The 25,076-nt window shown below is 32.8% G+C and overlaps 2 protein-coding genes across 2 annotated transcripts; one reads left to right on the top strand and one right to left on the bottom strand.

The window, feature by feature from the left end:
- Positions 1–1,167: 1,167 nt before the first annotated feature.
- LOC132749334 (perilipin-2-like) lies at positions 1,168–16,595 on the bottom strand. The gene is made up of 9 exons (XM_060739065.1): positions 16,445–16,595; positions 13,685–13,931; positions 13,018–13,211; positions 12,625–12,811; positions 12,065–12,222; positions 10,738–10,875; positions 10,093–10,263; positions 9,661–9,783; positions 1,168–1,301 (listed from the first exon to the last, which is right to left on the bottom strand). The coding sequence occupies exons 2-9, from the start codon at positions 13,914–13,916 to the stop codon at positions 1,194–1,196; spliced, it is 1,311 nt and encodes a 436-aa protein (XP_060595048.1). The 5' UTR covers positions 13,917–13,931; positions 16,445–16,595; the 3' UTR covers positions 1,168–1,193.
- A 1,033-nt stretch (positions 16,596–17,628) lies between these two features.
- Positions 17,629–19,947, top strand: LOC132749335 (uncharacterized monothiol glutaredoxin F10D7.3-like). The gene is made up of 2 exons (XM_060739066.1): positions 17,629–17,883; positions 19,564–19,947. The coding sequence occupies exons 1-2, from the start codon at positions 17,671–17,673 to the stop codon at positions 19,657–19,659; spliced, it is 309 nt and encodes a 102-aa protein (XP_060595049.1). The 5' UTR covers positions 17,629–17,670; the 3' UTR covers positions 19,660–19,947.
- The last annotated feature ends 5,129 nt before the right edge of the window (positions 19,948–25,076 follow it).

The raw sequence follows: 25,076 nt of genomic DNA, 5'->3' as shown, positions 1-25,076 counted from the left end.
TGTATCTAAGCTGGAGCATTATGCTTTTTACAGTCTTACAGGTAATGAGAAAATGTTGAATCCCACATACAAGGATAGACAGAATCTTACTACATAGTACAAGTTCTGTTTGTCTTTCTTCAAGGGCACTTTGTTTTTTTTTGTGTTATCATATTTTCATTACGGCAGAAAACAATGTTAGTTGTGCATTTCTTTATAAAACAAACTACATAAATTAAGTAGCCATTATTTACACTACCATTAATTTTAATAGTAGAAAGGATTATAGCATCATGGATCAAATCACCGGTTTGTTTGTAAAAGTTGCCAGAAATAAATAATAATCACAGTAATATATATAAATAATACACTAAATCATGTAACACATCAATGGTTCAACATAATAATCTATAAAATAGTAAATTTTTGCACAAATTTCAAACACTACTGTTCTAAATCTGTATAAAGAACAAGTTTTTAAACTAAGCAGCTACCATGTGCAGATCCAGAGAGGAGTGTTTGGGAAGGGGGTGTTTTGGGGGTCATGACTAGTAATCCTTTGGGTTTGGCAAGTTATGTGGAACCTCTCTCAGATTTGGATGTCTTCTTGTGTATTTTTTAGCAAAAATCCTCATTCAAAGTGGATCATCTTGACTATTGTTCATTGAAGAAATTTAGCACAGGGATTAAATTTTAATATATTATGAAGCAATATTACACTTAAAAATATTATTCTACTGTAAACCTATTTGATTTTGAAATAAAGTATAAAATTGAGAATATTTCTTAAACCAACATTTGTATTATTTTCATTCTTGCCACTAGATGTTTCATAAGTAATTTTATACTTTCCTCTTGTTAAGAGACTTTCCAAAGTAAATGTATTCAAAAATGCTTGCCAGTAATGCATAAAAGTGACTAAAAGTTTAAAAAAGCTACATATGCTAAAATTCCCCACCCAAAAAAGGCATTAAAAGTTTAAAAAAGCTACATATGCTAAAATTCCTCACCCAAAAAAGGCAATATAAAATTTCAAAATAAAATACTTCTCTCATTATAAAGTTAATGTACTTTTAAAAAAATATCTCACTCTTTGATACATCGAAAATAATGTACATGTAGTTAAAAAATAAATGTTTCAATAGTCTTAATGTCATTACTATATAACTGTAGAACACTATCCCTGAGTTATTCTGTTTCCATGGTAATGTAGGTTAGGCTGCTGGAAGGTGTTTCAATGTGACAGGCACTTGAAATTGTAGGTTGATCATATCTGAGGGGTCATCTAACTCTATACCATCAATAGATACTCCCAGATCAAACTGTAATAAAATCAGTGGCACACTTCATATAAACAATATTATCTCTGTATAATATATGCTATTCTACAATTTATTGTTTAATTAATTATGTTCTGATTTAAAATGCTCAAACATACGTTATGCAATGTACCTAATTCCATGATAAACCATAAAGCACTGGACCTTGTGACAAGGGATAAAATCAATTTCATTTACAATTATCATTTTCAATTATCTATTATTATTAGAATAATGTAAAAAGTTATACAATTATATGACAAGGGATTGGTATATTTTGAAGTATATCATGCTTACATAATTACTAGTATAGCATGTCAACATAATTATATTATGCTAACATAGTTATATCATGCTAACATAATTATAGCATGCCAACATAAATTATGGTACAATTACTGTGGCATCAAATGCAATACTGGTAAAGAATGCAAACTCTATGTGATATATTGTATCATACTGACTCCAGTAACATTTTCTTTTTTACTTTAAAACACTGCTGAGAATGGTCAAATCAAATAATCACTTGTTTCATCTTAAAGACATGATATTGTCAAAACAGTAAGTCTCTAATAAATGTCTGCATGCATTAACATACATCAGCTGAATAATCCATAAAGTTGGGTTACTGGCAAGCGTTTCACTAACATTCCGTAAGTTTTACGTAAATTTTGACTTACGCAAAACATAAATTTAGGTAAGTTGCGTTTCACTAAACAGAACATGCAATTTTTGCAAGCAATAAGAGAGCGTAACTTTACGTTTAAATTTACGCAAATGCGTAGCTTAGAAAATTTAGTGGAACAGAAAAAAATACATAAGTTCTGCTTACGCAAAAAGTTACATTCAAACTCGAGTTACGATAACGTAATTACATTAGTGAACCCCAGGAACCTGTGACCTTGACCTAGAAGCCTGGTTCATTTGCAGGACACTGCAACTTATGTTGGTGAACAATTCTATAAAGTAATACTAATATCCCTTCATGCATGCTGGAGATATGCTCTGGACATTTTATTATCTCTAGTGACCTTGACCTTGCAAATATTAACCTAAATTACATGTGACACACCTGTAGTCATGGTAGTTACCATTTGTAATAAATGATGACTAAAATGGTTTCTTATACACATCTTCATATCTGAACTTTGACCTCTATGTGTGACATTGACTTAGTCACAGGGACCCAAATTTTATTCCCAACACTCCATCTCACAATGGTGAACATTTTTGCTAAGTTATAGAGAAATATGAATGTAAAAGTTTTGCTCCAGACAAGCGTTTTTCACTTAGATCTAAATATGTTCTTGACCTTTAACCTAGATCATGCATGAAGTGATACGTCTCATGGTGATGAACATTTCAACAAAGTATTTTAAAAAGTCTTCCATGCACTTAGGAGATATGTTCCAGACAAATTCCTGATATTTTATCATTTTTAGTGACCTTGACCTTGCATATATTGACCTCAATTACAGGTGTCACAGCCAAAATCATGATAATGGCAATTTGTATTAAAACCCCTCAACAAATGAGGGTCCCTATACACATCTTCATATTTTTATCTGAACATTGACCTCTATGCATGACCTTGACCGCAGGGACCTGAATTAGTCTTGGACATTCCGCCTTGAAATGGTGAACATTTGTGCCAAGTTATATGGAAATCCTGATATTCATGTAGAATTTTTGCTCTGGACAAGCATTTTTCATTGAGCTCTAAGTGTGACCTTGACCTTTGGTCTAGAGACCTTATTCATGAGCAAGATAAAGCTTCTAATAGTGGTGAACATTTCTATGAAGTTTCAATAAAATCTCTCCAATCCATGTGTGTAGGAGATGTGTTCCAGACAAAATTGGACAAATTCAAGTTTAGTCTTAGACAACTTGAACATCTTGTACACAGTATGAAGACAATCCATTGAGAAATAAAAAAAAAATGGCCAAAGTTTCTGGATGACAATTAAGAATGACTACCTGACTGTAGCAATAGCTTGAAATTTTTCTTTGAAAAGTTGAGCCTAAAAATTATTGAAAGAGGAGCAATGAGCTGATGTCTTGCATTCTGTGTTATTGTGTTTTGTGATAATATACTTACTTGCAAAATATAAACACAGTCACTTACATCCTTCAAAAGTTATTCTGTGGCAACCAATAATTTCACAGAAAATTAGCTTAAATTGGGGCATAATTCCTAAGCCAAAATCGAACTTAAACTGTGTTTTGATATAACATACTTACATGTTAAGTAAAATCAAATCATTGATATCCTTCAAAAGTTATAATATAGAAACCAATTGTCTCATGGACAGACAATGCCATATGATAATACATCCCTCAAGTCTTCGGGTTTATAAAAATCAACTTCAATTGACCTTCAATTTTATTTATGAGTGACGGTCAATAATAATTAGTAAACCAATCATCATCTCTTGTTATAAAACAAACTTGGTTTTAATCTACAATTTCTTAAGGTTATAGAAACCTTACAATGTCATTGAAAGGTCAAGGTCATGTCTGAATTATTGGATATGTCAAGTTTGTCATACCTGTTTTTATTTGTGTCCAAGTATGAATCTAATTCCTAAATAAATACTAGTATTAAAGCTATAAAAATTTAAGCTTAATTCAATAAATTGACTTTAAAGGTCAATGTCAAATTTAAAACATTCAACATGTGAATTTTGAAATAAGTGTTTTTTTGTCTAAGTATAAATCAAACTTTAAATAAATAACAATTAAAGTTATGGCCAATTTATCAAAATTCACTTATTTGAACATTTACAGGAAGGTTAAATAAAGGTCAAGGTCATGTTCAATTCAAACTTCTTATACAATCCATTTATTTCTTAAAAAGTTATAGCCAATTATAGCAAAAAGACATAAAATTACAATAATCTAGGTCACTTATGAGTTAAAGTTCAATTTAGTTTGATTTTCTGTAAGACATTGTCCTATAGGTAGTTGTATTTAAGTTATATACAAAATCCATACGTAACAGTTATAGCCAATAATAGCAACAAGAGCAATCAATGATTACAGCTGTCATCTGATGATAGGAAATTAAGCAGTTGCATTAAGGGGCGATTGGACAGTGTGTTCCCTATATCTTGCAGCTAAATTATAGCATGTTGCAGCTTCTTTGAAGCAGTACACACAAAAATCATAAATAGGCCAAACCGCCTTCTTTATTCAAGGGTCATAACCAAGCCAAAGATCATTCAACAGGAAAACCAGTTAAATATGCACAAGAAATTGAGGTCCCCATCAATCCTGTAAATTTTCATTCAAATTGCATAAGGGGTAAAAGTAGTAGTCCAAACAAACCTTAAAAATCTTTCAAGAACCATAACCCTGTCTAAAATCATTGAACTAAAAAAAACCGACATTATGCAGAACTAGACATGGTACTGACATTTCTGTAGTTTGATTGAAATGCACTGCACCAGTAGTTTTTGAGGAGAAGGCTAGACAAGTTTTGAGACAAACAGACATTTTTACAAGGCAGTAACTACTGTGGTTTTTCCCAATCAAAAGGTTCTACCTACAGGGGCCAGCTAGCCTATCATGCCGGTCTGTGCACCATGAATCGGTTACTCATTTTCAGTATATAGATATCAAATTCCATTTTAAACCTACTAGTATTTATGTATTCTAAATTCAAAACAGGACATAAATATTGCAAAAATTAAGTGTGTAAGGCTTTTATCACAATTATTATTATAAGTTATACCACAGTATTGTTTTTATTCACGTGGTTGGGTTTTACGTCACACCAACATAGTATAGGTCATACAGTGACTTTCCAGGTAGAGGAAAACCTCAGGAGCACCACCATGTATTATTTCAGGCACCAAAGTAGAACCACTGACTTTCTATAACCTAGCTGGATAGCTTCCTCACATGAAAGAATCAAAAGTCCCTTATAGGATTTGAACTCACAGTAGTGAGGGGCAAGTGGTTTGAAGTCAATGACCTTAACCACTCAGCCACAGACACCCCTAAACAGTACTGTGGTAATATGAAATGAACATTTGTCAACAATTAAATGCTGGCATTGAGGATAAGAATAAAGAAGCAAAAAATTATTCAATTTGCATTCTTTTTTATTTTGAATATTAAATTCATGAAAGAAAACAAAAACAATTCATCAACATTCTCTGAAGTTCTTAAATTTTTCCGCTGTATATTTATAATTTAAACAGTTCATTTTTAATTTTCCCAAATTTCAATGACCTTTGGAGAAATCTAGTGACTGTGACACAATACTGTGACAACAACAACACACATATAACAACAAACCACAAAGAATCATACATGAATTAATAATGTTCCCAAGTGTGAGATACATGATCTGATATCACATTTGTTTATAATGCAAATAATTAATTGTTATAGTGCAAAATCTTATTATTCATCATCAAAAATTTCAAACAGAATCACTTAAAACTTTATCAACATTTTTTCTTTCAAGCAATATTTCATAGGAATATCCAACTGATAGATTTCTATAGTTTTTATGAAGTTTTGAAATATTTCTAGAAAATATGCAAATTGCAGACCAATTCACTTTAATAATATCTTATTAAAAACAAACAGAAATAATGTAATCCTATTACAGTAAAATAAACAACAACAGAGCAATGTAATATAATTCTTTTTATCTTTTATATGTCTTTCATTTGGAAAGCTGGAAAAAAATGTCATAAAAACAATCACAACAAAATCCACCATGATCACTTGTTAAAACAAATAAGTTTCACTTTGACCATATCTTTATCATTAAAAACAACATTTTTTCACAAATCCTTAGGTTTTTGATTTTACAAACGTTTTTTTTTTTCATAAATACCGAAAAATGTGGGGAAAATTAGAAACTGTTCCATAATTTTACTAAAAGTAAAAATCAATATAGGAAAATAATCCAAGATACCATAAGTCAATATGGGAAGTTATTCTAGATCTAGTAAGTCAATATGGGAAGTTCTATTCTAATTTTTGGATATCAACAATACAATCAAGTTATTCTACAATAATCAAAACAATATTGGAAGTTATTCTTTATGTTATAGCTAGTCAATATATGTATCTATTTAAGATGAAACTATCCTGGTTAATTTGTCAATATGGATGTTTATTCTGCATTTCATCAGTCAATATGTTATCTCTAAATATAACAAGTCAAAACGGTAGGTACACAGATTTGGATATGAAAGTCAATTTATTCCTCTTTTTTTCCCTCTTTTTTGAAGTGAATCCATTTTTTCTGCATCCCTGAAAATCAATCATCAAGGGCGTGGCATTTCCCCGGGGTAGGTTCTTAAAACTCTTTGGAACCTAACAGGGAAAAAAATAAAGGCCCAAAACAACAATGCCGGGGGGGGTGGGAAATTTAGTAGGAAAACATAAAAAGGAAAAAAAAAAATACTAAAAAAAAACCTATTTCTATAACTTAAACTAATATTAATACAATTTTTTAATTTAAAACGACTTCGCGGGGAAAAAAAAAAAACACAAATTTAAAAAAATTGGTCCCCCCTATTAAATGGTTTTTAAATGTTCCCCCAAAGTTAAGATAAAAGTATGCACCGCGGTAAAACTATAGAATTCCCAGATATGTAAAATTGCAGTTAGTATTACTTTCCCATTACAATTTAAAATGCGTATTTTGAAATAAATAAACATCATTTTGATCATCTTAATTTATTTCATGCAAGTTACAGATACCTTTTAATAATGGTACATAGGAGACTCTTAATATTACATTTATAGTTTAATAACAAATTTTAGTCTCAAATATAAAGTACATACATGTGAAACTTTTATCGCAAGTTTCATTTTGCTTAATTGAATATTTCCTACTATCAGAAATTAACATTTTAATCTAATTAAGTTTATTTACAATTTTAAACTCTAAAAAACTCACACTACTGTGAATTAAACTCAAATGTTCAGTAGGAATAGAATGAAAGCTACAGATAAAAACTTGAGAAAACTTGATGTTGCTATGAATAGATGAACTGCAAGTGCTATAATAATTGTAATTTTCCTTGACCCTATTACATTTCACTATTCTGACATTTACTGCAATATACTAATTATATACACACTTTCGTGAAATGTCACTAATGCAGCATTTCAAAATCATGTGAGAAATACACTGTGTCTAGCTAAATAACTTGTTCATGCACAGATAACATACTGTTATCATGTTAAAACAGTGCCAAGGTCAATAAACAGTCAGAATTGTCCCGTATGTAGGCCTATAACATATACATTTTGTATATGGGTTAAGGAAATATTACGTAAGAAACTTTATCTAACATCCAACATTGACTGTGGTAGATAAATGCATGTCTGAACAATATATCATATAATTATGACTTTTTGTTACATAACATATTTAATTGTTTAAATCCTTCCTAAAAACATTTTCTTGAATGTATTATGTGCAAATAAACAGTAATTTCTGACAAACTCACAAAAAACATTTTACTACACATGGCAACAAATATAAAACTAATATGAGCCAAGTCAAGTGCTACCAAGGGATGTGTTTTCTTTTTTTACAGAACTATTCATTCAATTCTCTTTTTAGCTTAAAGGGACTGAGGTTTTTTGACAAGACAGGATTCAAATTATTTTTGAAATATGATGTAGGGACCAGGCCAATAATTTTTGTACAAAATTTCAGATTGTTTGTGTATGTCTTAGCCTGATATGAGTTTAAACCCATTAAAGGTTTTTTTTAACACTTTTCATTTTTTGGTGGACATTTTTCACAATTTAAATGTTAATTCTATTTAGTAATCATTTTTAGATTTAAATCTGACCGTATTTCTTATAACCTTTGTAGGTTAGCTGGACAGCTGATATATGCAAGAATTTCAAATATCATGTTTTCAGGCCTAGGACTCTCAGTTAAGCTCATTTAATTTTAACAACAGTTCTAGCATCTTAGCACACTGATGATCAGGCAAGATACAATGCAATTTTTTATGAAATACCTATTTTATTGACCTTCATTTTTAAATGATAAAGATAAGCATGAACAAAATAAATTTTGCTAACACCACTCCCAAGATCACATAACTTGTCTCATATTTAATTGTTTAAATAAAATATTTATAAGCACAACACAGAGACATACCTATATACTATATATATGTCCATATTGTCCCAAATTCAGGGGAAATGTTAGTAAAAACAACCCGAAAACATGCTTTTAAACTACGAAGTTAGCACTACTTATAAAGGCAGCCCTTCTTTATGTACTTAAAATTTGATATAAAAAAACAATCCCTTATTTCATTTTTATCATGAAAATTTTCCTGTATTTTTAATAAGTCCTAAAATAATTCCCCCAACATAAAATAAAGGGTTGCATAAATGTTAGTAATATCTGGTATATTTTACTAAGATATTTTATCAAGGACTGTACTAACTAAGTAAATGGATATTTAAGTGGCTATGAAAACAATAGGTAATTGTAAATTTCCTATTTTCATGCTACTCATTTTTTTTTTACTAAAGTGGCTTGGAATTTCTCTTTTATTGTAAAAGAACCTTTCTCTCATATGACTAAATAACAATTCGAAAAAAAAGGTAGCTTATTAACTGTATCACTTCCAGGATAATACATTGCTTCAGTAATTGGTTTTCAGTTGGTCTAAACTTTAAACTTGTACTCCTTTCGTTCAGAGGTAGATACCAAGGTTGATTAGCCGATGCTAGCATGCAATGCAAACTTGAAAAGATTTTACAGCACATTGAAAACTTCGGTTTTTAACAGACAACAATAACTTCTATTAAAATGCCATACAAAATAGCTGTCACAAGTGTACTAGTGTTTTACATTTACATGTAATAGCCAAATACTTGCAAATATGCCTTATACAAGGGAAATCATCACAACATAAAATTGTGCACAGGGAAAAAAACCTACTTTGCGATGGATGCATGCATTTCTAAGTGCTATCAATTAGGCAAAACCCATTTCATTCATATTAATAAATAGCTTAAAGCAGGGCGAGGTAATTTAAATATCCACAGGGGTTTATGACTCATGAATTTATGTGATTTTATAAGCAAACTACATGTAGGCTGTAGTTTTATAACATAGACAATCAACATGTTAACCTGTAACCTGCAGTTGGCAACTGAATCTACCACTGCAGAACAAGATCAGCTGGCTCTGTGCAGTCTGACCATAGTCTGCAAACTCCGCTATTCACTCAGTATATACTTTCAAAATTTTCCCAAAATATGATAAATGGTATAATCAAGATTGAAAGATGGACAAGTCCATTTAAGATACATAACAGGGTCAGGGTTAGTTGTGATAGTAAAAAAAACAACTTACCATCCAACTGATAGGAGAGACAAGAAATGTTTCAGTGAGAAATGACACAGTCTCCTGTATATAAGACATCTTTTCCTTGGCTTGTGCTAATAACCAATGTGGCAAATCATCAAATCTCTGTGCCTGTAAAAGTGACCGACTTGTTTTTATGAACAGTAATTTTAATTTTCAAAATAACTTCAATTTTTTATGTACAAAATAATCATTCATATTGTAAGAAAAGAAAATTTGTGTTTTGATTACACAAGCTTTTCTTGTAAACAAAAAGCATGTGTACTGTATTTGTCCAATACAAAGCCCTTTTACAATGTAAACTAATTATTTTAGTGAAAAAACTGATGAAATTTGTCCCACATATGTTTTTTTGAAAAAAGGAATAATACAAAACAATAAAATTACAATTAAAACATTAAAATCATAAAGAACACTTACTTCTTTGAATGCCATGTAAAGTTCCTCTGTATATTTGATTGCATTTTCCATTCTTTCACGAACAACTGTGGGTTGAAGGCGGGCAGGGAGATATCCTGATACAGTGGTCATACCTTGTTTCACCTGTCTTGTCAGTCGCCTAGCAACAACTATTGTCTTACCTTCAAATGTCTAAATTAAACAGAAATACACTTTTAAATACACCAAATTTAAAAAACAACAACAAAAAAACCACTATGTTGAGCAAACACTATGAGGCATTTTTGTACAAGCAATCTGACCAACTGCTGTCATGTTTTGTCATTAAAAACATTCAAATATTTAAAGGGGAAGTTTACTTATAAAAATCAGTATGATTATAAAATTTCTTTGATATCACTAAACAAACATGGGAAGCAAGATTGATAATTAATCTGTCACGTGTTGCAGTTCAGAATACCCCAAGTGTAACTTGTCAATTGGACTATATCAGGGCCAAGTTGCCATCCATGGGAGGGTCCACAAAGGACGGATATTCGAATGAACTAAACAGCTTAAATATAGATTCAAGTCAGACTGCACTGTTGTGTTAACTAAATAACCTCTATAACATAGCCTGTACACTATCACCACTTGTACTCAAAAACTGTATCATAAAATACTTACTTCTGGGGCATCTTCACCATCAGAATCAGCATCATCATTAATTTTCTCCCAATACTCGGCCATCTTGTTCTGAGCTATCTCGTATTTCTCCTCCAGTGTGTCCTTCACCTCCCCAGCACCTGATTTGGCATACTGGATCTAAAAATAGAAGTAGAAAATATTAACAATGTTTAAATCTTCCATTCAAAATTCTCATAAGCACTCATAAATATTAACATTAAAACTTTCAAGTCTGATTTTGCTAACAGGCTAACCCTTTAACCCTTCTAAACTTAAAATTTCATCAAAGGCCCTTTTCCTTACACTAACATTATAGTCTGAAAAAAGAGTTATCAAGTCAAAAGTAAAGTTTCTATTTCTATAAGTATTTCAAAGACCTAAGCTTACCAAGCCAATAATGAAGTAACTATCACTTTAAGTTTTCAAATATTTACACAAATACAAATCAACAATGAAGTTGATAATCATAATTAAAAACTAGAAATGTGTCCATAGGACACGGATGCCCCCACACGCCACTGTTCTGTCAATCTTATGACTCTAGGTCAAATATTTTTTGGACTACATGTGCCACAAGTTGAAAACTAAAAATCAACAAAGGGCCATAATTCTGTTAAATTTGGTCGCAGCAAAAATTCCTTCTTTAATACCATCTACACATTAAGGTTGTTAATCCCTGGAAGTTTAAGCAAAATCTGCCATCCGGTTTAAGAGGAGTTGCGTTCACAAAATTTCTACATAGTATATAATGAAAAAATCAACAAAGGGCCATCATTCTGTTAAATTTGGTTGCAGCAAAAATTCCTTCCTACTGCCATCTACACATTAAGGTTGTTCATCCCTGGAAGTTTAAGGAAAATCTGCCATCCAGTTTAAGAGGAGTTGCATTCACAAAATTTCTACATAGTATATAGTGAAAAAATCAACAAAGGGCCATAATTCAGTAAAATTTGGTCGCAGCGAAAATTCCTTCCTTTACTACCATCTACACCTTAAGGTTGTTCATCCCTGTAAGTTTAAGCAAAATCTGCCATCCGGTTTAAGAGGAGTTGCGTTCACAAAATTTCTACATAGTATCTAGTGAAAAAATCAACAAAGGGCCATAATTCTGTTAAATTTGGTCGCAGCGAAAATTCCTTCCTTTACTACCATCTACACATTAAGGTTGTTCATCCCTGTAAGTTTAAGCAAAATCTGCCATCCGGTTTAAGAGGAGTTGCGTTCACAAGATTTCGGGACGTACGGACTGACGGACTGACTGACTGACGGACGGACGGACAAGTGCAACGCTATATGCTCCCACATTGTGGGGGCATAAAAAGCTTACCAAGTCAACAGTGAAGTTAAGACTGTCCAGTTTTTCCTTACTTCTCATCTGTAGTCCTTTCAGGTCCTTAATTGCTCTCCTGAACATTCTTTGGCTAACCTTTGTACTAAGGGAAGTAACTCTTGTCAATGTACCAACTTCATCAACTTCCAAGGGAGCTAAATCACAGTACACACATATTTATTACATTCTTGCACGTCAATTGTAATTTCATTGAATAGATAAAGAACATGACATAGAACAATAAACTATGATTATGTATGATGCATGCTCAGAATTACAATCATTTTATTAATCCTTACTTTGATAAAAAAATTTAAATGAACTTGTCTATTTCAGGGAAAATTTTAGTACATGTACCGCTGTATAGCAAATAGCGAGGACCATGATCAGACAGCAATGAATGATGTGCAGGCTGATCTTGATTTGCACTGGTCCTTCGGATAGGTAGAATATATTGCTGACTGCAGGCTTAAAGTTAATAGATTATCGTCCATAAAACTGCTCTTTTTTTATAATTTATAATATTATTTTTTTTCAAAACAAACAACAAAAGGCACCTTTTTCAGCCTCTGTCATTTCTTCTTCAGAAGGAGGCAGATATTTCTCGACATATTCCTCAGACACAGTCAGGGCCTCATTCACTTTCTCCATGGCAAATTTTCCAAGAGGAGATTCCAGAGTTCTGCTCACTGTTGTCATACTGTAGTCCTTCACAGCTTCAACCTTCCCTTTTGTTGCTTCATACTGAAAGTATAAACAGAAGACTTTTTACACCAACAGTAAAATGAACAGCTACTATGTATTACATATATACTTAAAAAATAAAATGACTCATTAACCCAAGTAAAGTTAGTATTGACCCTTTTAAAGTACCTATGCCCTAATTATTTAAATATAATAATTAATTAATTCAAAATAAAGAAATAATTATGGGAGTAAGTTCAACATACTGTTTCATGTCCTTTGTTAACCATTCCATTATATGTGTCCTTAACGGCATTCACCCTGTCAGTAACAGGTTTGAGCACCCCAGCACATTTGTCCTTGCCCTCCTTGAGGAACTCATCAGTTGGTTTGGTTATCACCGGATACTGTTCTTCCATCAATGCTAGCTTTTCACAAGCATATGAGTTTACTGTCTCAACTAATAAACAAACATAAATAAAAACATTATAAATATTCATAATAAATGTCAACACAGTGTGAAGGGCTTGTGTTGTGGTAGCTGTCCAGGTTAACAGATGAAGGACAACTTTCAGGGGCAGTGTTTCAGGCACACTGACAGATTGGCATCTCAGTAGAACCACTCACTGACCTTCAATCAAAAATGTTTAATCAAGCTCATTAGCCCATATCATGATAAATTTGTTAAAAGAATTAATTGACTGTGCTGCACTGAAGACGATCAAAACTTAACATATATAGATTTTAACATTCACAGGAAACTAGATATATATTAATAATCATGTTTATTGCTCTGAATTTACACTCTCATACTGCTATAATTTTTAAATCTTGCCATGCTATATATTGTGTGTAGATAAGTAGCTTTAATTGACACATAGTCATATCATTATGAACTATCTATCCTTCAGATACCTTCAAACATGAACTTACTTTGTGGCTGGTATTTCTCAACGTAGGGTTTAGCTGTAGAAACAACTGATTGAACACCTCCCTCAGCCATGTTACATGTAACCCTCAACAAAGTGTTGCTTTCCTTGGTCTTGTTGTAGATGTCACAGGCTTGACTCCATGCCGAGCTCACAACTGGTAAACTACCAAGCCTATATATAAACTGCTCATTGGCTATTTGCTCTTGTTCCATGTTCACTGCCCTCCTATACATTCGGGTAGATAAATACTGAAATGAGATGTAAACAAATAATCCATTAGTGAATCTTTATATTCCTGTATGATTTATTCATCAAATAACATAGTGATATATACCCACTCCCACCATGGTTCTGACCACTCTAGTTATGAAAAAAACCAACACTGTTGAAACTATAGCTATTTTCTATATTCTAGTTTTGGGACCTCACTTATGGTACTGTACAAAAAAACTGAATCCCAGTTAAAATATAAACTAGATCTATGTATTCAATTGTATAAATTGTAAATTATTTTAAGATCTGGGTGTTTAGTCAAAACTGATGTCCGACAGACACAAATCCAACTGACTGGTGTTATTCAGATGCTGCAAGCAATAGAAAGAGCATTGAAACATGAACCTATTGATTTGTACCAGGGGTAAAAGCAATAACTAAATTGTTCAACATCATCTTTATGAAACTCTCCTGTTTTAATCTGTTCATTGCTTTCAAGCACAATTTCCAATTAAATAAAATGTGACTTGACTAACTGGAGAAAATAAATGATTCTCAACACAGATTTGGGCATAATAGGTATACATGTTCATCTTACCTAACTGACAACCGAACTGCGCAAGACACCTTATTGAGACAGTTGGATGTGGTAGGCCTATAGTTGCCTTGGAATCAAGTTGGAAAACAGTGACTTATCTGTCATTTAATTTTCACACAGAACTTATGTTTCATTTTTAACAGGTCTTTAAAATAGAATTTTCAAGGTGAAGGACACTGATGTAATCAATGCATGTAGACATACTGTATCACCAAACAAGTCATGGAAAGTTCGATACAGTAATAGTTCAAACTGTGTGTTTCCTTGTTGGTATTTGTTTGGGTCGTCAGATCAAACAAATAATGGTAGCGAAATTTCAGACTCTGATGCCGTTAATTGCAAATGCCGAAAGTAGTCCACTTTTTTGAAGCGGTTACTTCCCTTTATATGTACACTAATGCCGAAAAATTCAGGGGAGATCACTGCGTAAAGATGGTCAAATGACAGACGCATTAATTTTCAAGCAAAATCGTTCCCGAATGGTCGAAGATTTCTAATATTGTTTTATTCTTTATATAATATATATATATATATATATATATATATACATGCTCAGTGTTCCCATTTACGCACATATGTGCGTATTTTACGCATAAATAACAAAATTCACGTACAGAAATTTAGGCAAGAGGGTAAAAATACGCACAGAAAGTCAGAAACTTAATCATGTATAATTCAAAAAGTATTCTTGTGAGCAACTTCTCAAACAAAAAACACTTACAGTGCATTGAAATTGATGAAATGTGAGAAAATCTCCAAATTCACAATGAAGTTTACAGACCCCCCCACTGGGAATTATTGCCGTAAATTACAAATTTGAATTTTTTGTTTTACGATGCCTGTAAGAATAGCCGATGAAAAAACAGTCTTAAAATAAAAAAAAAATATTAATTCTAATATAATTGTAATCAGCAACAACTAGAATTGTGAATGTTTCTGCAGAAAACTGACGAATTTTCATTTGTCACATATTTTCGCGATGCCGATTTTGTTAATTAAAAACATCAACAAAAGGGAAGCTTTGTTTTGTTCAAAGGTGTGTAGTAACAATTTATATGCTGTTTATGAATTTAAATAACTTAAATAATGGTTATATTAATTGAGATGGAGATATATGCCAGTATGTGTTGGTCACAATGAATTTTACCTAAGTGGGGGGGGGGGGCGGTATGTGGTGGAGTGCATCTTGAAGAAAATAGCATAATTGTCTGATGTATGATTTTGGAATTATCTTTAAATTTCATATCAATATTGTACAAATTTATGTACCCCCTGAATTTTTATTTTACCCCTAGTTTTCAAAAGTAAGGGGTAAAAATACCCCCAATGAAAAATAGAAGCGGGAACAGCTGATGCTTATAGTAAGCACCATGATTATTTACATCTATGTTAAACAACAGTTAGCGTCGTTACAAACCCTAATTTAGAATAATATGGTTTTCTTCAGGCCTTTAGCATATAACTTCACCGTGGCCGAGGGGTTTGAGCGCTCGCTTAGGAAGCGAGAGGTTTGGAGTTCAAATCCCAGTGTAGGCAACTCATTTTTTTTTTCAAATTGTTTAAGTCAAATAAACATTGAAATGAATATCAGTGTTGCAATTAGTCTTATAGTCAATTTACTACAATTATAACGCTGGAAAGCATTGGTGACACTTTACAAAAACAAATTGGTTTATAGTCTCACAACCTTCACCTTTCTGACATTCTGAGACCCAAACAAATTCAGCGCCTTCTGTGCTTTGATTTTATTTTTTGTTTGTTTTGTTTTAACATTTAATTAACTTTTCAACTTCAATATTTAACAGCCGGGAAATAAGCTTAAAATTATGTAAAACAAATAGAGAAAATTCGTTTTGAAACACCTGTACCAGTGTACGTTATGTTTTTTAGTCACTGAGTTTAATTATATTTAATTAATTAAAAGAGAACTAGAAAAAAAAATTAACTCACCTTGTCTTATGTTCCGCAACAACTGTAATATAACTTTATAAAGTACAAATATTTGCAATTTATACGTGTTTCACAGGACAAATTACGTCAGATACTGTCCAAAGTCCGCACTTGTATGAGTATGAGTTTTTCTTGCAGCCGATGTTCATGTGATCACGAGAAATGAAGAGCATGATTGAGGCCCAACTGGGGTAACTGTTTAAATTAGTTCAGAAACTTATCTTATTGAATCAAATTTTCTTCAATTAGATATAATATTTCAGAACATCATATTTAAACAAAAACAAACCAACAACCAGATATATTTTTGTGAATGTTGCAATCAGCAATCTAGTATTTATAAATCCCTATGGTAGCCTCTTTTGTTTAATCTACTGCACGTTCTCATTTATAAACTTTATCTGGTACCCGGCTTTCCAATTAATCAATACTGACAGCCGTGAGTGTGTACATGCACTAAATAATACTATGGTGCGTCAATGTGGCCACTAAAGTGATCGAAAGTATTGAAAAAAGTGAGAATCAGCTGTCAAGTGTATTTAGACGCAATTTATAGCAACTTTTCGGACATCAAATATCGGAAGTTGTGACAGTTCTGGCCAACGTGAATTTTTAATTAATCAGTGAATTATTAAAGTCTCAGTTTTAAGAGAAAAAAGAGATTTGCATTTTAATTTTGAACTAGATAAGTTCGTATCACGGCTCGTACTCAGTAACGACAGTTTCCTCGCGTAATCAATTTAATAACACACGAACACGAAGTTTGGTTTTGTCACATATTTTTCTCCATCATTTTTAGAGAATCATCACCGTGAACAAAACACAGAGAAAAAAAGTTATTAATATATAAGTGTTGCATGAGGGAAAACAAAACAAATACCGTTGAATGAAATGCAATACATGTTTTATATTGATCTTAAATTGCGCAGATCATTAAACTTTAATTCAGATTATCAGACGACTTTGACTTCCAAATTAATGAATGTAAAGAAATGTGCGTATCTGAAAATATATGTATAATAAAGTGTAATTTTAATTAATTTTTATCTTATTTCCCGCCGCGTTTGTTTCATTTAAAATATCACATCCCGATCCTTCTTTTAATTCTTCTCGATTCAACCACATTCTAGATCATGTTATTTGCACGTGGGAATCTGGCGACTCTAGAAATATCAATAGATTCATAGTGTTTCCGCCAGACCACCGTAGGATTTTCATAAACGAAGATGGCGGACGTAAGGAAAATAATAGAAGATAAAATAGCAAAAAACAAGGTGATGATGTTTTCGAAGTCTTATTGTCCATATTGTACTATGGCTAAAACAGCTTTAAGTAACTATAACCTAGGGACAGACGAATATAAAATATGGGAAATTGAAAGGGAACCAAATTGTGCAGAAATTCAGTCAGTTCTGAGAGATATCACTGGAGCTCAGTCGGTAATGATTTATAATTTATTTATTTATTTACGTGTGTATTTATTTATTTATTCTTATTTATCTTGTTTTGAATGGAAGGGAACTTTTGCTTTCTTCTTTTGTGATTTTTGTCCTGAAAGAAAGAAGAATACACACTTTAATGTTATCAGTATTTTAAGTAGTGGCCAGTGTTAATCATCACTCTTTGAAGATGCATGTACTTAAAAATAACGGTTGACTCGGGTTGAGAGAAGTTAAAAAATACTCGGCGATATGAATAAAATAGGATGTTTTTAATCAAAGTTGGTTAAGCTATGAGTTTACATAATTATGAAGTTAAGAATATTTGCATCACCAGTCAATTTTCAGTTTTCACTAATTCCCAGCACAGGCACGAGTATCGGACCTGGGAAGAAAATATGACCACATAGATAAAAACAAGTGTAATATGAGCCCCCTTAAAAATATACTATAAAATAAACTCCAGATTCGAGTCTACGAGCAAAGGGCTCATTTCCCGGGAGGTTGTGAAAACAATTGTCCAGACACAATTAAAAAGAACTTTTATCACTATTTCACGTTTGTATTAAGCTTCCAAAATTAATGAGAACGACCCGCATGTCGCATTCGTGCTAATAAATGTATGTCAGCCGAGTACTTGTCAAAATCACTTGAATTTACTAAATAATATTACTAAATGCATTAAATGGGACCATTCACAACCGTCAGTAGCATCTGTTAAAGTCAATTGTTGTTGTAGAATAGACTTTATACTGTTTAACAACTGATCTAACAGATTAAACAGAATCGAATAAGCCTGCTTTTAAAATGCGGAAGTGTTTATGATAAATATTGCATACTATGCAGTTTATGTGGAACTTAAGTACTCGGCAACATAAGTGTAAATTTGTTTACAGATAATACTGATATCACTATACATGCAGACGTCTGCAGTTTTGAAATGCGAAACTCACGGTTACCATGGATACAGAAACAAATTTATTATCAATATTTATTCTCGATGTACAGTGGACCATACTGTGTACATTTGTATTACAGACGAGTTATTCATGAATTATATCAACTTTGATCTAAGAAATAGTGTTGTCTTAAAGCAGCACGCCTCCAGATTCATTTGAATTTTCATGAAAATATTTAAAAATGTATCTAAATGTTTAATATTGTTAAGTAACCAAAAGAAAGCCATTTACACATTTTCAATGGCACTTACAACCCCCTTTAAATTACCAAAAAAGTGTTCAAAATATGCATAAATAGACCTTACAGCGTTAGTAAAGCAGTAGAAATATAGTTGTTAATACCGAAAAATCAGTCATTAATCGCAGAATACATGTAAAATATTACTTGAATCTTTTTACTTTCTAAAATATTAGTAAATATTTCTGAAGTTGTTCGATTTTATTTAAAATTTTGACCCATCTGGAGGCATGTAGCTTTAAGAGGAAATTGCGCGGATCGAGGGGTTGGGATGGGGGATAGGGGATATCTGAGATAAAATGTTTTTCTAAGCCCAGTATTGAGTATAATTATGTTCTTTATACCTATATATTGGGTACTCTAGAATTCCTTTTGTTACGTCGTTTAATAATTATGTTTATGAAAGATCAAATTCTAGAAAACACCAAATCTGTTACCATTTGTCTGTTTACAAGTGTCATGTATTATTTATTATATTTACAGGTACCACGAGTGTTCATAAATGGTAAATGTATAGGTGGCGGATCCGAAACAAAAGCCCTTCACGAGAGCGGACAATTGCAATCAATGTTGATGTAAAATATAAGTCAAAGTAATTCAGAAAATGTTTGTAGGAAAATTCACAAATGGACATTTGGAGATTCAAAGAAAATATATGAGATGTTACGCGAAATGTACTGAGCCTTGTATAATTTTTTTGTGCAATACTGTTCTTTCATGTTTTAATGTTTTACCTCAAATTTGCTGAAGTCAATGTATCTAGTCTCATGATTTTATAAAATATAGTATATACTTTATTCTAGCAATACATTTTGACCAATATATTTTTACTTATTTGCTACCAAATTAAAGTTGTTTTATCTGGTTTCTATGTATTACTTTATTATACACCCACTAAACAAATTGGTGATGACGATGGCTATTCCGGAATGACTGCCGGTAGGGTCTGTCCGTCCGTCTTTACGTGTCCTTTCTGTTTGTTCTATACCTCTACAAGGATTTTCTTTAATCTAGGCTAAAATGTTCTCCTCAACAAGGCAATGTGCTGAACTCATGCAGTCCTTGTGTCAGCTCAAGGTCAAGGTTTTACTTTAAGGTTAAATGTCAAAGAGCCAGTTGTGTGTGTGCTACTAATTCAAGATTTTTCTTCAAACCTAGCTTAAATGTTCACCTTGACCTGGCGATGTGCACCAACATTGGCGTCTAGATTATTTTATTTGCTTTTTTGAAATTGGTCATTGGATGTTTACACTTCCTTTATACAACACCTGTTATCATTAGCACCGGTGTAACAATTGACAGTTCATTTCATGGGTCATTTTTCAATGTTGAGAACTGAACCTTGATAATTTTTCCACCGTTGAGAATTGATCCTGCCAACCAAATGAAAGTTTCAAATAGATGGGGGCCAATGATTTGCTCATCGACACTTCCACATAATGGTAATGAGCTGACTCTGATCAAGGGAAGAAATAGCTACAGATTACCACAAATCTTCTCGCAGCGGTTACTTCCCCTGATCAGTTAAACGACGAACACAAATGTACACGATTTCAAGATTGAAATAACACGGCTGTTAATATTCATTCTAAGAGGGTAGATGGGATTTCACTAGTAGGATATCTTTTAAACATTAATGACAGTAGAAGGCGACCACTTTAATACTTGAAGGCGACTCCCTTTGATAGCAGACATTGAGATAATTTCTGAGGGACGTTGTCTAACGTCCAAACCGTTCACGCCTAATTAATTACTGTCTATTGCCAGTTATTGCCGATCACGGGTGGCATTATCAGTGTTTGGAGACCCCAACCCTGGACCCCTGCTACAACCCTGAAACTGTAAGTTTGATAGTAGAAAAAAAATCTTTTTTTATAATTTTATCGGTTGTTTTGAATTTGGTATCTTATAGTAAGCCTTAGCAGAATGTTGAATTTTTTTCAGGGTTGTAGCTTGGGTCCAGGGGCAGGGTGATGTGGGGTGTCCAAACACTGATACTGTCGCCTGTGTTACCGATGGGATTTGCAAATGGTCCACTATATAATAAAATGAATAAATATTCATCACTTTAAAAAAGACAGTCGTTAAAACGGTTATAGAAAATTATCACATACGTAATATGTAATTTACTATCATAAAGTAATATATAATCAACTGAATTACTCTTTATTTGCATTGGAATTTGGCAAAAAGAGAGCTTGAAATTAAATTAAAGGAAACCATATCCGGCCATCTTTTGTCGCTAGATAGGAGAACTATTAAAGGAACTGTACCGAGGTTCATCGTATGGGAACATGATTTTGTTTACAAAATAAGATCATAGGCATGATGCCATCGACTTTGTACTACGTACAGCGACAGATGCGTGTGTGTTTATGGCCTGACGGGGGTCCTAGATTTATGTCCCATTTGATGCATGTCTAAACCTATATCTTTTGGGCAAATTTTCAGATCATTATCACCCCGGTTTTCCTGATGATCTTTATCATAAATCGTTAAACTTTCAATTTCATAATTTACTTGCATGAACGTTTACTTAACAAATCTCATGTAGCCAAAAGGATTTTGTGTAATCATCTAACGGTTTTTACCTGTAATGTTCATTCCATGAAAAGAGTGGAATATTTTAGGATATCTTATCCGTATCACCTGTTGTTAAATTATAACAGTCAAACGTTTGAAATATGTAGTCAATAATGATAACAAGAGCATAATCGTAGGGTCGCAGGCATATGGTGGCTGATTTTGAACGCTTTTGTGCGTCGTGTTGGCGCTAACGACAACACGATAAAGCGCCAAACGGCGCGTTGTCAGACTTTTGTCTTGTCTTCCTGTCGCTAACGATGCACGCCAAATGGCGCGTTTCGTACGGCGTGTTGTCGCGATGTCACATTGTCGCTCGGTTCAAATCGAAGGATTGGCTTATAAGCCAAGCGACAGGGCGAAATTGCGCCTCAGGACAACGCGCCGTTTGGCGTGATTCGCTAGAGACAGAACGACAGTGCGACAACGCGCATTGCACCAAATCAGCCCCATACAGACACTTTTTTTAGTGCCATTACAGCAGCGACGCCAGATATTTACATACTAAGTCTTATTAAAAATTTGTTGCTCAATCAACCTTAATATATCGTACAAACAACTCCGACAAGAGTTTGGTTTTAAGTTTGGTTAGTTTTACGGCACACCAACACAACTAAGGTTATATGGCGCTAAAACGGGAACCATGATTTTGGCTACCCTCGGGTGCTACAAAACGTGTATATAACGACACAAAGGGTCAAAACCATCTCACCTGCTGGAGCTCAGAGATGCATAGACTCCAGGTACACGCTCCTCGATACATTTTGAAATGAAACATTGTGTATGAAATAATTCGTACTTATACCCTACTTCAAATTCCGCTGAAGCATAATCAAATTGAAGAGAGGTATACCCAAAAATAAGAAATAAATCAAGCTAAAAGATAATTTACATACATTTGATAGAGTGTTGTGCTGCAAGAAATAAAATAATAAAAAATGAGTTCCACGTGAGACGAGATCAATTTTTTATGATTTTAAATCATAAATATGATGCTCAAATTAAGATTTATCAATATTGTAGGTTCAGAAAAGCAATATTTATAAAGATATTACAGAATTTAACATTTCATGTAAGTAAGGGAGGTAATAAAATAATCTATAAAGTTTAAGTCAAATTTTACATGAATGCATACATTTTAATGATTACATATAATATGCACAAATATTTGCAGTACATATTTTATATATTCTTCGATATTTGAAAATTGTTTTATTTGCATAATTATGTACATATATATATTTTTTCACTTAGTGTGGTTTACCACTTAGCCGTCCGGTTAGCTCAATATGTAGAGTGTTGGACTGTGAATCGGGCGACCTGGGTTCGGTTCCCGGATGGCGTAGGTCACTTTCCTTGTCATTGATCATGAATCCTTTCTACGGTGATTCGCACTGTACCTCTTAAGTTCCTTGCGAAAGTGAAGGCATCCAGAACTGGTAAACTGCTTGACAGCTTGCACAGGACCGATGCAGTGGTTGAACTGTGCTCTGATAAATTCAATGTGGCTTACTACCGTGATCCGGAGTGAAAACTACCAACACCACCGCCACAGTTTATCACTTTGATCAAAACATACATGGATCTTTAAGGCGATCAAAGCAAGCATTCTTATCTTCACCAAAAGGCGCAATTAATTCGAAATATGCGTGTATTTTAGTATTAATAATGGTTCTTTTTCTTCGTTTTGGAATCTGAAAAAAAAATCACCATGCCAGTTTTGGAATACATGTAAGTCGTTTTTGTGTAAGACATCAAATGCATAAATAAATGACAAAGTTATGACAATTTCAGGAAATTTTATTAATTTGACATTGGTGGTAAAGATCAATTAAAGGTCAAATTCATATCAGACCAATTCAACATGTCGGTTTTCTGAAATGTGTTGTTTTGTCCAAGTATAATTTAAATCTGTAAATCAATAACGAAATTAAGACAATTTAAGACGATTCAAATAACTTGATCTTGACCTTCATCAAGATTTTTTTGTTTATCTAGCTTTACGAGTTATTTTTTTCTATAGCAAAGGTCAGTTTAATCAATCTCAGATATAACGAAGTCTGCAAGCATATTAATCTTGGAGATTTACTGCCTTCTACATTATTTCCTTATCTTTGGAAATTGACCTTTCCATAAACTGGGATGGGTTTTGTAGTTTACGAAGAGAACTTATCATCATATCTTGGGGTCTTTGAAATCAAGTTTCCTGAGCATTTCTTGTGGTATCAAGTGATATTATGAACCAGTATCTATCTTAAAATTAATACGGGCGGACTTTTGCCAATTTGGAGTTGCGCAATCCGGTCGAGACGTATGAAAATCAAATCGTTTATCGTACATACAAAAAGATCATCACTTGATCATCACTCAAGTCCGACTCACGGTTTATTTCGTTCACAGTATTTCTTCATTTGCACATTTTTTTTCTTGAAAATGGTTTAATTTGTCGCATTTTCTGCATGTGTTCCCGTTTGCTGGACAAGTTTTGTTCTGTTGATGTATTGTCTCGCATCTGAAACCGGTCATTTCCTTTACTTGACTGTCTCTTGGTCTTTGAACTTCTCGATTCATATGCCTAGCCACGTGGTGAACGTCCTTGTTCGCCGAACATACCATTGAACTATCTTGAGTATTCCATATTTTGAGCAATTCGCACTGCTTTGTCTAATTTTAATTATGCACGCTCGTTGATAAGCTTTACTCGAACATTTTGTGTTCCGAATACTATACGGCCCCTTATAATTTCATCTGAGTTTTCAAAACTACAGTCTCTTGCTTTGATTTGTAATATTTCTAAAAAGAATCAATAGTTTCCTCTTCTTGAGTCTGATTGTAGAACTTATTACTGGCGAATATTGGATTCAGCTTCGGTTGCACATAAGTCATGAACGTGTCAATCACTTTTGTCTCTTCATTGGAGATATCTTTCAACGTGGATATAAAAATAGTTTACTGCGTCAAAACATTAATCTTACCCCGGTTTTTGGATTAATGTCTTGACGCAGTAAACAATTTTTTACTGTTACTTTTACATTTCCTAAGTTATCAAATTCAAACTTCAAATATATGTTCCTTATCATTAGCCACATCTTATGTGACAAGGTCATAACTCTAGCATCAATATTCTCAGATTGTTTTATCTCCCCTTGAAGTTAGAATTTTCCTTAAAATATTATCTTTTACTGTCACTTCTTTATTTCTTAAACTTTAAACTTCAAATTTATGTTCGTTATCATCAACTACATTTTATGTGACAAGGTTCATAACTATTGCATCAATATTCAAAGATTTATCTCCCCTTGAACTTAGAATGTTCCTTAAAAAATTTATTTTTACTGTCACTTCTTTCTTATGACTTTAAAAAAGTCGCATGATTTACTGCGGAATGACGCGATTAATTTTGCGAATGTAAG

This window comes from Ruditapes philippinarum, unplaced genomic scaffold, assembly GCF_026571515.1.
Source record: "Ruditapes philippinarum isolate M1 unplaced genomic scaffold, ASM2657151v2 ctg113_1_1_1_1, whole genome shotgun sequence".
Taxonomy (NCBI): Eukaryota; Metazoa; Mollusca; class Bivalvia; order Venerida; family Veneridae; genus Ruditapes; species Ruditapes philippinarum.
The sequence above is the reverse complement of the archived record's forward strand: the minus strand, read 5'-3'. Positions and strand labels throughout refer to the sequence as shown.